At 40.2% G+C, this 14,563-nt stretch overlaps 1 protein-coding gene across 1 annotated transcript; it reads right to left on the bottom strand.

Annotated features, from left to right (window-relative positions):
• Window positions 1-3,639: 3,639 nt before the first annotated feature.
• On the bottom strand, window positions 3,640-12,548 carry LOC140926961 (uncharacterized). The gene is made up of 4 exons (XM_073376632.1): window positions 12,514-12,548; window positions 7,721-7,837; window positions 5,390-5,713; window positions 3,640-4,591 (listed from the first exon to the last, which is right to left on the bottom strand). The coding sequence occupies exons 2-4, from the start codon at window positions 7,817-7,819 to the stop codon at window positions 3,983-3,985; spliced, it is 1,032 nt and encodes a 343-aa protein (XP_073232733.1). The 5' UTR covers window positions 7,820-7,837; window positions 12,514-12,548; the 3' UTR covers window positions 3,640-3,982.
• Between the last annotated feature and the right edge of the window lie 2,015 nt (window positions 12,549-14,563).

The raw sequence follows: 14,563 nt of genomic DNA, 5'->3' as shown, positions 1-14,563 counted from the left end.
TTATTCAGTTGCTGTCGTAGCTGCTTCCTCGGTTTCGCTGTTCCTGTGCTTCATTTTCCCTTCTTTTGTCCCATGCTCGAGTAAGAACGTCGAAGCAAACGTAGACTGCAAAACACTCCGTATTTTTGCGTATTCAAGTATGCGCGAACATTCAAACAGAAGGTGCTCGACCGTGAGACTCTAATGCTATTCTTACACTACGTTAAACAGATTTTGAGAAAAAAACCCGACTGTTTTGCAGTCTAAAGCAAACGGGAAATATGATATTTATTTCTGAGCTTCGTGCTACAAAAAGAATAGAAACCACGCGCATTTTTCATTTGACAGCACTATGACGGCAAAAAACATCCAAATTGCCTATTGGCTACATGATGTGAGTTGCTTGGCCCACCAGCTTTAGTTCAAGAAAACATCAGCTTTCATGGGCTTGTTTCCAACTTTATTATTAAAGGGGTACGTGAGAAAAAAAAAAGTGGCAAATTTCTATCCATCTAAAATTTCTGTTCAAATACTAGTAAGCTAAATCAACTGCCTTCAGATTCAAAAGCGAAAAATTCTGTTACAAATATAAATTTCGGTACTGAATTCGTGACTTATTATCCATCGTTCGAGACACCAAAATAGCCTCGGAAATGTTCTAAATTTATTGTGCAATTTTTCCCTCTGTACATCACAAACTCTCGCTCATTATGGAATCATATCTATTTTGACGTGAAATGACAGAAAATGTGCTTGGGCTAGAAATTGACATGAGGCCCAAACTTTTTCAGCTCAAAAAACTCAGCCTTTGTCAACTGTACGTATGCCAGAAAAGCGGGCGCCGAAGGGCGGCGGCCGGAAAATTAAGGAAGCCCTTCCTCTCCCCAGTTCTCCACCGTTTTATCTTCATGTTCGTGTTTCTGTCTCAATTTCGCGAACCCGACTATCTCAGAGCCTGGAACAGGCTACACTGGTACTCATACCAAATAAGTAGCAGGCTACAAATAAGGGTAGGTCATTGATGGGCTCTTGGGTAGGTAGAATCCTCTTGTGGGCAGTGACCACGTAATCATCTTTTCACTCAACATCCGGTATTTTCTCTACATAACTAAAAAAACCCCCTTTGTTTAGTCAAACTATCGAGACCGTTGCGCAGATATGACCCATGTGCATAATCTAGTCCGTTATTGTGGACACCATAGTATAGGGGCCGTGAGTTAGTTTCCTCATTAGGGGGCTTAAACAACTACGACGGCGGACGGCTAGAAAAATGTCTCTTAAAAAAGGAATTCGCGCTGTTTCAAACTTCAACGCTCTTTTTCCAACTCTTTTAATTTGCCAAATGTTCACGATTTCTTCAGAAGTTGATTTCTAAAGAACCGCATCTAACTTCACAAAAAGAAAAAAATCGTTGTCTTGTGTTTGTTTTCGTCGTCGTCGTGCAACCACGGCAAAGAAATGTACAAAAAAGCGTATGATGCACGAGCAAAGTTGTTGTTTTGCTATAAATCTAAACCTATTATTACTTTTTGGCCGTTCTCGTTTCCGTCGCCGTCGTCGTTGCCTGCTGGTCTCGTCACGACATAAAAAAATTAAAATCCGAAAACTGTTCGATAGATAAATTCTAGAATCTGAGAAAGAAAAAGAGGTAATTATACAGGGGCCCTCGTCGAGTTTCAGGTAAGTGCAGTTTTTAATATGCCAGATATTTGGAGAAATGATTTGCCCATATTTATACCAGAGCTTTGTATGGAGCCCGCGCCATATTGGTACCCATCCGGATGGGCATAGTCCGCACTATGGGCAACAACATGCCAACATGCCGACCGGAACCCACAGAAACATCTGTTACTGAGTTTGTTAAGAATGCGTGGATTCATCTCTTGAGGAACTCGATCATAAGCATTATACCGACATTAAAGTAGTACTTTTTGTAATATAATAACGGTTCAGACAGCAAATTTCCCCCAAATAAGTCACTTTTTTATCCTACGTGACAGCTCTCTCGGCCGCCATGTAAATGCCGTGGCACGTAAAAGCTTAGAAATTCTAGCGTACTCTATTATGCACCAAAAAAGACCCTTTCGAAGTGAAAATGCGTAGAAATGTTTGTTTTTAGCTGCTCTAATACTTGCCCTAAAGTAAAAAGTCATTAGGCTCGATAATGTTCTTTAGTTTGATTGATGACGTAATGTGAAAACCAGCCACGCATGCGGGCGTCGAAAGGGGTAGGCGATAGGGAGGAAGGTAAAAAGGGAGGGGCATTGGGGAGAGAGGGTAAGTACTGAGCAACAGACGAATCGTAATTCCACCTCAAAAGTTTATATAAGACAACAAATTGTTTTTCTAAAGCAATGCCGCTAGGCGTCCTTTATGGTAAGAAATAGCCTGCGTAGGAAGCGTTTCCGAGCAAGTTTGTTACGCTAGTAAACTAGAAGCAATGAAGAAAGAGGGAAAAAAGAGTTGCGCTTTACATATCCGAGACTAGAAAAGAACAATTTCCACTTAGAAGATTACGTTAAAAAAGTGAAACAAACAGACCCCACGGCTTTACAAAAGATCGCTATACTCAGCGGTGTATTACTGCAGATTTAGTGTCGTTGGCTTTGACTCCATCAAAGGACTAGATTGATAAAGAGTAGTGGGGATTAAAGGGAACCTCCACTCTTAAAAAAAAAATTGCCCAAAATGCAAAAGTGTAATGTAGTGTGTCTGTAATTTCGCACAGAAAAATGTTCGTTTACCTAAAATTCTTCAAAAAAGGTAGATTAAAAGTTAAAAGAAGCGTTTGAATCCCGACGCCAGCGTTCAAGAGTTTAAAATGCTTGGCTGTCACGCCCGAATTTCTTATTTACAACAAGGAATCCTGTAAGGAAGCCCAAGTTGCAAATTTCCATATTAGCCATATAAGGTATGAGACAACGCAACTTCAACATTGGGTGGAGAGGACTGAGCGTGACTTCAGGCACTTAATTTGCCGCTCTGCGATTAGTCAATTCGGTGTTTAAGTTCGGAACACAGTAGACGACAAGTCGCGACGACAAATCACTCCGTGTGCACAGATCGGGCGACTAGTTGCAGTAACACGTTGCGGCGATACATCGGAGTGACAAATCGCTTCGTGTGTACTCGAGAATTTTTGTGAAAATCTTTGCATCTGCAACAGAATTTTTGTCGCCGCAGCAAGTCGCACAAATTCTGTCTGATTTGATTTTTTTTGCCACATGTAGCTCTGACAAAATTCTGTTGCAAAAACAAAGATTTTCTCAAAATTTCTCCAGTACACGAAGCGATTTGTCGCTGCGACGTGTCGCCGCGACATGGTCCTGCAACTTGTCGCCTAGTGTGTACCGACCTTTAGACATGCGCACGTGTCGTCAATTTCGTAAGCGTCCTCTGTTTTTAAAGCTTCCATTTCACTCGAAAGAGTAACCGCCCTCTCTCGTTTATCTTCATCATCATCATCGTCATCATCATCATCATCATCATCATCATCATCATCATCATCATCATTATTATTTTTATTATTATTATTATTATTTTTATTATCATCATCATTATTATTAATTTTTCCAGTGTTGATGCTGATGATTATTGATTTTGCTGTCATGTCATTTACTCGGGGACCTTGGGTCTGGAAAGGGATATATACACCTTCAAAGCTTTTTAGCACATCTTTATTCCTCCTACGCTATGGTTCTACTGTAATTCACAAGCTTCATGTAAGCGCCACATCGATAACTTCAAAAATTAGGCAGCAAGGCACTTTTTCGACTAGAAGTGTTTGTTCCCTGACCTTTTGAGAATCAGTTAATCAACATCACATGGAGGACTGAAAACCCGAGAACCAGTTTTATACGATGAGAATAAGCTATAAACAATCGTACATGTACGATCCCAGTTAGTATTAAGACGCACTGCTGTAAAAATAAAGATTATTGAAGTCTTTTCTTCTAATGAAGAGCTGTTACAAGATCTTTTCAGTGTCATAAAAATCTGATTTCTAACACAATCCTTGGGCAATGATCCCACCAATTGTTTGTTGCAATGGGGAATAATTCCTTGCATTTCCTGCGGACAGTGTGCGTAAACTAAACACTTTCCATCTGTGGTTGATCTTACACAGACTGCACATGATAATGGCCTGGGAATAAGCTGCGTGGTCCATCCGATCGCTGCAGAGCTGCTTGTTAGGTTCCTTGGCGTCAAAGAAGCGCAAGCTGGGATTTTTAAATTTGGAGATGTTTGGTGAGCCATATGCACTCAGCGTGAAGAACAGCTTGTCAACAGAAGAAGGCAAGCTTTTCAGCTTCACATTTATGGTATGATGACCAAGACGCTTAGTGTTGTCCATTACATCACCGGAGTGAGTAACACCGCTAAAACCACGATGACTATAATCGACTAGCGTTTGAAACGAGCTGCCACTGTAAATAAGAACGGACGCGTCCAAGAAGTCACACCCGCTGGCAGGATAACCCCAAAACAAGTCGAAAATCACGTGATCAAGATCCTCGGAAATCTCATACAACACCACGATTAGATACAGTGTACTAAATGGCTGGACACCGTAATCTTGTAAAGTAGCTAGTATACCGGAGCTTGAATGAGTCTAAACGACAAAGAAAAAGAACAACCATTACAAAAAAGAAACAACTGAATCAATTGCAAAGTAGTTGAGAACGAGGCTATAAGACGTACACTGCCCAGGGAACAATAAACAACACGAATTCACGATTCAACTTCGAAAAACTAAAATCGTAAGACGAATTAGCAGTTTTACCGAGATGTTGATAAGTTTCAGAAGGTTATTTCTGTTATTTTGGCGGTTTAGTACTTAATTTTCATTTCATGAGAAGGCGCATTGAATACTCCAGAGAGTAGAGCTTAACAGTACTATGCAGATTGGTTTGTAAAGAGTGTGAAAGGTTTGAACCCAGGAGTCATTTCAAAAGTAGGTTGAGTTTGATCGTCCGGCTGAACTTAGTCCTGAATAGGACTGTTGTTGTTGACAGTGACTGACGTTTCGACAACCTGTGCGGTTTCAGAGTCAAACAACTCACAGATTGGTTTCTTGGCGCAACTGATCACGTAACGTTGGCAAAAGGTCTTTGAACGTCTCCTATAACTCACATTAACAATTTTACATGATAACAAGATGTGAAACATGTTGTAATCCGTTAAGGACCACAAGTCGGGAATCAAAGTTGCGTTCAAAGTTTAAAAAAGAATTTACGTTGTGTAGTAGAGCTTATTTATAATATTATTATTATCGATAGTCACAAACGTTATTTAGTCGCATTTTATATTTACCGTTAAATAACCATATCTAAGAGCAAAAAAGAAGAGCGAAATCTTACCCAACGTTTCATTAGAGCTGCAAGTTATATATCTCTCGAGTTGGTCCTACCTTGAGCTCTTGTTCCTTATACAGCAGTCGTTGTTTGTCAGGTTCTGGACCAAGTCTGCTCTTTATGAAGGCTTTCAGCGCTAGAATGGACATATTTGGCTGGTACTCTACCACAGTACTGTCCCCACCCAACATTACAACAGATATCGTCTTGTCGCCCTCCGCGGATGGCCAGTCGGCATCTCCAGGAGCAGAAGACACTTCGAGTCTTGGAAACAGATTCTCGAGCGTGGCCAAGCATTCAAGATAACGTGAGTTGTCGACTTTTACGGCTTGAGGACACTGAGAACACTTACGAAACTCCTGGACGTGCCTTGTTAGACACTGAAACGAAAAAATAAGAATAAGCTGTTCTTTGATGTTCTTACTTCCAAATCACTTCACAAAAACAAAAAACAAAAGGAAACACCAATTGATTTAGTTTAAATTTCATTACTCTCCTGTTTTTGATTTCGACTATGGTAGTAGTAATGTACGATTATGAGTTTAAAACAAAGGAAGACAAAATTTAAACCAAAGATAAACTTAATCCACAACATTGCCATCATTATCGTGCCTTTCTGTTATCGGAAACGTACAGGTTTCTCAGATGTTTTCTTTAGTCCACTCCATGATTTCCTACATGATGAAATTTCGAATAAAAATTCATACTAGTTCTTCAGAAAACCGTCTTTTTTGATCGTTTGAACCGTGTTTGAGTTGCTTGTGTTTGCTTGCTTGATTGATTGATTAACAAGGCCAAGACGCAACTGACGCAACGAACCAGTGGTGTAGACTGAAATCACTAAACGGTGACAAACGTCGGTAGTTTCGAAAACGAAGCACTCGAAAACGAAGACCGAAGCACGAAGCACCCAAAACTCGAAAACGAAGCACCCAAATCTCGAAAACGAAGCACCCAAAACTCGAAAACGAAGCACCCTAGATCGAAAACGAAGCACTCTAGATCGAAAACGAAGCACCCTAAATCTCGAAAACGAAGCACCCTAAATCTCGAAAACGAAGCACCCAAAACTCGAAAACGAAGCACCCTAGATCGAAAACGAAGCACCCAATACTCGAAAACGAAGCACCCAAAAACTCGACACCGGTCTTTCCTTTATAAACACGAGACCAATGTAAATACAGCAGAAATCAAGCGCGATAACGAGTATTCGATAACGAATCGAATGCAGTTCAACTACTCAAGTTGTAAATGCATTTCCACCGCTGCGTGGGAGGCCCGGTGGGAGGCTATGTTTTGGACGTGATCAGAAAACTGAGAACGCCCAAACTATTTCTAGAATATTACTGTATTGTCGTATTACTGTATTGCAAGTATCCCCGTACAAAAATGATGAGCGTTTTCTATTCCATTCCTCGTTAAAGGCCATTTGCAAATTAGTGTAGTTAAAGGTGGATCGGTAGCAAAGCATATCTTCAGGCTTCGCCCCACCGACCTCCTTCTCAGTAGCTTAACTCTCCTTTTTTTATTCGCTCCTGTTATTTCAAAATTCTCCTGTTCCCCACCATAGAGCCTGATCCCAGGCTATTACCCTAGACCAAATTCTGCCTGGATCTGCTCTGATCTGATCACGCAGTGGCATAAATATCCGATATGGTAGACTGCAAAAACAGTCGGTTTTTTTCTCAAAATCAGTAAAGAAGTCGGTAAAGCGTGGCGTAAGAGTAATACGCGCGAGCGTCACACTCCGTTTTCAGCCTCGTTTCAGACCTTTAGTGTTACTGCTCACGCGTACTTGAATACGCCAAAATCTGCTGACGGACAGTTTTTTCAAGTCTACATAAACATGCATGTGTACCGAAAAAACGCATATTAAGGTAAGATGTATCAAGTATAGCGAGACCAATAATAAAATTAATACACTGTATCCCATCTAGAAACGTTCAGTTAAACAGTTGGCAGGCTCTTATAAAACCTTGGGATGGATTTTGTGGACCTTTGGAGGTGCGGACGCATCCGCTGCCTCAACCTGATTCGGATTGCGTCATGCAAGACGTACAGCCGACAGTGGTTTCGAGTTTTGGGTACTTCGTTTTCGAGATTTGAGTGCTTCGTTTTCGAGATTTTGGGGTCTTCGTTTTCGATCTAGGGTGCTTCGTTTTCGATCTAGGGTGCTTCGTTTTCGAGTTTTGGGTGCTTCGTTTTCGAATTTTGGGTGCTTCGTTTTCGATCTAGGGTGCTTCGTTTTCGAGATTTGGGTGCTTCGTTTTCGAATTTTGGGTGCTTCGTGCTTCGGTCTTCGTTTTCGAGTGCTTCGTTTTCGAAACTACCGACAAACGTCTATGATGTATTAATTATAACTGGAATTGCAGCATGTACGTACTCACCCTAAAGCAATGCAGAGGCGCATGTTGACATTTATCCGTAATGGTATTGGCAGGGAACTCTCTGCGAAGTTTTCTGGTTTGGCACAAGTCACAGTACATGTTTACAAGCCGTAGACCCTAAAGAGAAATGCTGCTTAATTCGTGATTGCAAACAACCAGAAAGGTAAGAAAGGTCAAATAATCGTCATGTTATAAGCGTAGAATGCAGGAAAAACAGCCGATGACACTAGAGCCCATAACATATCATATGCCGGATGGGCGGCGCCCTAACCACTGCCTAGGTTTATAAAATTGGTAAATGCTAAGCTTAGTGAACAAATTAGGAAAAGGTGTATTATTGGACATGTTGTGCCAGAGCATGTATCGAAGCCGTTCTTAGCGGTTCGTCACGCGTTCCTGCCCCACGGACCGCGTGACGGACCCCTAAGAATGTCTGCGTGGGAAGCTACATATGTAAAATCCACTTTGCATGCGGGCCAGAACAAAAGCCCAATAACAGCAATGAGTCTTTCTACGGGTATTTCTGACAAAATCGAAGTCGAGATGACGATCTTAAAGGGTTGATCGCATTGCCATTCAGATCAAGTTTGACAACGTTTGTAGATCACGGAAAAGAAATTTGCCAGAAAGTGTGCTGTACCTTCAGAGTTTTTGTTTTCTTACTGTAAAACCTGTTGCTTTGTTACTGTAAAACCTTGTCGTCGTCGTCATCGTCCAGTGGCTGATCGAGCCGCTAGTACTGTTACCAAGCAAAACATTTCTTGATATGTCATGGGACGATTTCGTTGAAACACCGAAGATTCGATGGAAAACGCGCGACAAAAATAACGTCCGCAGGTAGCCCCAGCGAAGTTTAGCAACGGGGGAATCGAACTTTCGCGCGTCGATGATGGCGGCAGGTCGTGGCTGAAGTAAAAATTGTTAGGGGTAAGATTTTTCACAAGTGCAGAAAAAATGTCGCCATTTGTTCAGCCATGAATCAGTAGGCTCCTGGTCCAAGCTTGTTCTTTCTTTCTCGTGAACGCTCTTCCTTCAACTGTGGCCAACGTTCTAGTATTCTACAATCCAGCGCGAAAGCCCCGACTCGAAAGCACCTGCCCTGGGCCGTTTTTTCAAATAGTTTACAATCGGGTTCGTAAATTATTCAAGTGCACTGGTACCCATGAGTGACCCCAGTGGTCCGTTCTCAAAATACCTGCTGTCTCGCTGTCTTGGCGTCGTCACGAAGCCGCCCATCAGGAATTGGTAAAATAAAGAAAAAGATTGATTAAGGGCGGTAGCCGAATATCTATCTAAGGAAGGCGCGACAGCACAAGCTGCTGCTGTTTGGGAAAAGGTAATTAAATTCTTATTTTAAAACACCGCTTTTTTGTGCTGAAAGTATATAAGTTTCACCACACCATGCAAGTTAGTTCCAAATGCATTTCCAGCCATTTCAGAGGACTCCGGACCCCTCTAATTGACTCACGCTCATGCATTCGAAGTGAGCTACCCTTCCCGGCCCCCAATTGCAAACCTGCTGCGCGTACCCTCTGATTTTGTTTCATTTATACTGCTGCAGTAAGCATAAATTGTCCACGATACTTGTAGAAAATACTAGTAAGCATGAACTTAGCACAATAAACATATTATACTCCCTAAAAAGACGTCCCCATAAGAGCCAGCTCTCTCGTCTGTCCCCAAGGTGGACGTTGCTATGGTTGTGAAAAGGTTCGACTATATTTACAGTTTTACTCTTGTGCTAATTTAAAGGTAATTTTTCAAAACACTAGTAGTTCAAAGCTAGTTGCTGGGACTGCAATGATTTTTATATTGGCAAACCTAAGCGACGACTCCATGATAAGAACATGAAGGAAGACTGAACACTTTAAGGCCCTAACTAAAAATGAGCACTGTAAGCAATAGCTGACCATGTCAATGCCACAGGGCATAACATTAAGTGGCATCATTTTGATATTTTATCGTCTGGCAAATCAGATTATCATTGCAAGATAGACTAAAAGAAACATTGTTTATGCAAGATCTTAAACCAGCTTTAAATGTCAACATCAGAAGTGAAAAGCTGATGCTTTATTAGCTGTTGTCTTTTGCATTCATTACTGTTAAGAATTTGGAATCCTTAAGGTAACTCGACCCAGTTTTTTTGGGGGGGTACCATCCTACTTTGAAGCTCTCTGGTATCCCCACCTTTACTTTTATCGTAAGTCTAACACATAGAATGGATAACATATAGATCAATCTACAATATAACATAAAATTTTTGGCGATCGGAGTAAATGTCACGTGGTTATAATGCCACGCCCCTTTGAGGTCTGAGTCGAAAATCTGCTGTTGCCGGCATTTTTTCGTGAAAATCTCTCGGCTACACATAGTGCGCATTAGTGCCTTGCGCTGAACAGAGTTTCACCAAAATCGCAAAGACCCAATTCGAGAAATTCAGCGGTTTCCAAATTTAGGTCATAATTTATGCGAAAATGATAAGCAAACTTTACACGGATTATATCTAATAAACTATGAGATTCATCTCTTTATTTTGGGCATCGTTATAACAGATGGGTCCTTTCAAGTCAGCAAAACGCTTTAGGGCCTTGTAAATGCGCGCGATTTCGAGCAAAGCAAACATATAGAAATTATAGTTTTCGCTATTTGTTGACGTTTGTCAGCGTTTAAGAGTCCTTCTCACGAAAAAAGCATTTTCTTAAAAATTCGTAGTTTTTTTTCCTTCAAATTTTTTCAGGGCCACAATTGATTAACTAACTACCCGGACTCTGAATTTCATGGTCATTGAAAAACTGTGACATTATCTTCTATAAGCCCAAACTTGAGTAAACATTGAAGATTTTTAGCGTTTTGGCTGAGTTTGTGCTTTGGGAGTTGTCTATTGTTTCTAGTCTGTCATTATACAGCATTCTTGTTCAGCACGCGTGCAATGACCACGCTTGGCTGACTTCCGAATGCTCACCGAGATATTCCCGTCACGACTGGGTTTAATTATTGGCTTGCATTAAACCTATGAAAAAATGATATTTTTTTAATAGTAGGTAGATTTAGTGTGTAGCACTTCTTGATTTTTTTGCAAAGGCACAAGAAGCACGAGAATTGATTAAAAATTGTGACTTAAACCTCTATGTATCAAGCGATGGCCTGTCTCACTGTACCAAAATTATTATATCTCGGTGAGCATTCGGAAGTCAGCCAAGCGCGGTCTTTGCACGCGTGCTGAACAAGAATGCTGTATAATGACAGACTAGAAACAATAGACAACTCCCAAAGCACAAACTCAGCCAAAACGCTAAAAATCTTCAATGTTTACTCAAGTTTGGGCTTATAGAAGATAATGTCACAGTTTTTCAATGACCATGAAATTCAGAGTCCGGGTAGTTAGTTAATCAATTGTGGCCCTGAAAAAATTTGAAGGAAAAAAAACTACGAATTTTTAAGAAAATGCTTTTTTCGTGAGAAGGACTCTTAAACGCTGACAAACGTCAACAAATAGCGAAAACTATAATTTCTATATGTTTGCTTTGCTCGAAATCGCGCGCATTTACAAGGCCCTAAATTGTTTTGCTGACTTGCAAGGACCCATCTGTTATAAGGATGCCCAAAATACAGAAATGAATCTCATAGTTTATTAGATATAATCCGTGTAAAGTTTGCTTATCATTTTCGCATAAATTATGACCTAAATTTGGAAACCGCTGAATTTCTCGAATTGGGTCTTTGCGATTTTGGTGAAACTCTGTTCAGCGCAAGGCACTAATGCGCACTATGTGTAGCCGAGAGATTTTCACGAAAAAATGCCGGCAACAGCAGATTTTCGACTCAGACCTCAAAGGGGCGTGGCATTATAACCACGTGACATTTACTCCGATCGCCAAAAATTTTATGTTATATTGTAGATTGATCTATATGTTATCCATTCTGTGTTAGACTTACGATAAAAGTAAAGGTGGGGATACCAGAGAGCTTCAAAGTAGGATGGTACCCCCCCCAAAAAACTGGGTCGAGTCACCTTAATGGTAAATCTCATTCTCTTGTATTAAACTTTTGTATAAATAGTCTCGTCATAATCTGTAAGGGTCACTTTAGAACACTTTTGACAATGTATGTTAACTGACATACTAAACGGTAACCGTCAAGTTTACATAAAAATGCGAAGTCTGAGTTTTACTTTTTGCAAAAAAGGCCCTTATTAGGTGAACACATGATAATCATTTCCCGCCATTTCAAAAAAAGCAGTGTGTTTATTCCAAATCTGAATCCTTCCGCTATTTTGTTAATTCTCAAACTATAACTATTTTACGCTGGTAAGTAAACTCGACCAAATTTTGCCTTTCTTATCTCAGGCATCGAAAACTGAAGGACGAGACGGAGGGGTGCGAATTTTTAAAGCGCCCGCGCAACTCGAGCAGCTCGCATTTCTGATCTTCGGACATATTTGTGCCAGTGTTTGGATGCATTGTTCGGCCACCAGGCTGATAGAACGGTTCAGCTGACGGTTCTATCCCCAGGATTGTTTGGATTTACCTGAACCCATTTGATGTAAACATTTTGGCGAACAGTGATCTTTTTCGCCCTTCAGAGTCAATTCTGCTACGGTCGAAGTTCCTGAAGTTGTCGCCCTTGCGTGAAGAAGCCATCTTCTTGGCTCTGCCGACGACGATCACGGACCCAATTCAGCCAACACGCATTTAAAATACCTTGGAGCTTGCAAGGACAGCAAGGACATATATTATACTGCATGAACTGACATGGGGTACCTGTACGAAGGATTTTAAATGTCTTCCACCTACCCGTATAAGCTTAAATATCCTCTGTTCAACGCTCAGTGTCGATTAGGAAACGATCCGGGCGATGAATGAACTGCTGAATGAAATGAAAGAAGCTTTTGTTGTAATCCTTTTCACTAAGGTAAGTTAGGAACTGAATGCTTACGACGTCCAGAATGGGCCAAAAGCACCGAATAATTTCGGTTTTTTTATCCGAATCACGAACCGTAAAGTTATGATTTCTGAATAGGTAATGTGTCAAGTAGTATTATTATACGTTTCTCATGTTTTACCATAAAAGGTATGCCATGTGAATTTCTGGGAATCGACTGCGACGAAGTCGTTTCTTGGATTCTTGGAAATTACTTTGTGCGTGGGAAGTTTTTTTAGTCCGAAAGTCATACGAGTTTCCTAGAAATTAGTTTGTGTCGAACTTGTTTCTGGTTAGTGTTCCATGGTTTCTATCTGGTAACAATTGGAAACTATGGGTTAAAGTAAACCACAAATTTTGTAAGACTTTGCTGGAGGGACATTAAGGGAAAGGTAAGATAAGTGTAGCGTTAAATGTATTTTTTGTGCCATAAATTTATGATGCACAGTGGTTTTGGATGACATGGTTGGGGTGTTGTGCCAGTACCGGTACTCTGTACTATGTGTAATATCCTCCACATTTCTTCTGCTGTTTAATACACCACAATTATCAGGCTAACGGAGCTGTCGATAAAAGTTGCTTGGCCATACGCTATTTGAGTTTTACTAACGGGAGCTTTTGGGCCACAGGAATAGTATTTTTATCTCTAATTTTCCCAGTCATCAAAGGACAAAGGACAGCAGATAGATTAAACAGATGTAATGTTTTAGCAGTGTCATTCTTGTCTATTCAGTAAACTATTTTAATTTTTTGAAAGTGTGATTGAAATTTCCATATCGGTGTCCCTCGGGCTTCTTGGAAAGTGGGTGGGGTGAACTGCTGAGGAGGGTGGTGGGGGGAGAAGGGGTTTGTCATATGTTTTAGCCTTCTTATCTGGAACATGGCTTTTGTGACACCAAAAAAAAAAAAATGCACAGAAAAGTTTTACCATGTCAGCAGCCTGCTAAATAATAATTATAGTATAATTTTAGATGCAAAATTCTAGCAACGACAGCTCCAAAATTTGGAAGCCTAAACCCTGGCCAGGACTACCCTACCCTACAATCAGGAGCTTTCTAAGAATGCTTAGATCATGCCCCCCCTACGTTCCAAGAATTAGTTGAATAAACTAATTGGTATGCTAATCTAGACCTTGAAGTCAATGTTTAGATCAGCATACCAATTAGTTTAATATATTCTACTAATTCTTGGAAAGTAGGTGGGGCCTGATCTAAGCATTCTTAGAAAGCTCCTGTTGGGTTTCACTTTCGAGGAGCTCATGTCATTGTTTTAATGTCTTTGTCAAATGCAGCCATAGGATTTGTTTGTAGAATCAAAAGAAATTACAAGCTTTACATATATATCTGTCATATTTTCAAAGCTTTGCTTTGAACCAAATCTCTTGCAATATTTTTCAAAATTAGCTCATTCATGATCAACAACTTCATTATAAATTCAGTTTGAGTGATAGTACAAAAATCACTTAACCAGAAAAAATTTGTCAAATGATACTATGCAAATTTTATTGGATATCTAATGTCTTGGTCACGGCTTAATAACCATAACATAAGATGTGTGGTAGGTTAGGTAAGCCAAGCCTGACAAAAGCACTCTATCTGTTTTCTTTTGAGCCCTTCAATGGCCAGTGCATTACCATGCACCCTGACATTTATTTTTATTGTGGTTCATGTTATTGCTAATTGTCTCATTTTTATTTCTTTTTATGTAAGGTTATTATTTTCTGAAGATAATAAGCATTATTATTATAATATGACATAGGAAATGGAGGATTTAACACGGGATACAGAGCCAGAACATATTGCATTAATCACTACAATACAATAATTTTTACTATATCATCTAATATTATTTTACGTAACTGCAAAAGTGTATCTTGGGCCAAACAAAACTACAACTTGCTGGACCATTGTGGTCTCTTAAATT

Source organism: Porites lutea, chromosome 2 (assembly GCF_958299795.1).
Source record: "Porites lutea chromosome 2, jaPorLute2.1, whole genome shotgun sequence".
In the NCBI taxonomy this organism is placed as follows: domain Eukaryota; kingdom Metazoa; phylum Cnidaria; class Anthozoa; order Scleractinia; family Poritidae; genus Porites; species Porites lutea.
Note: the sequence above shows the minus strand (reverse complement) of the source record. Positions and strands in the feature narration are given on the sequence as shown.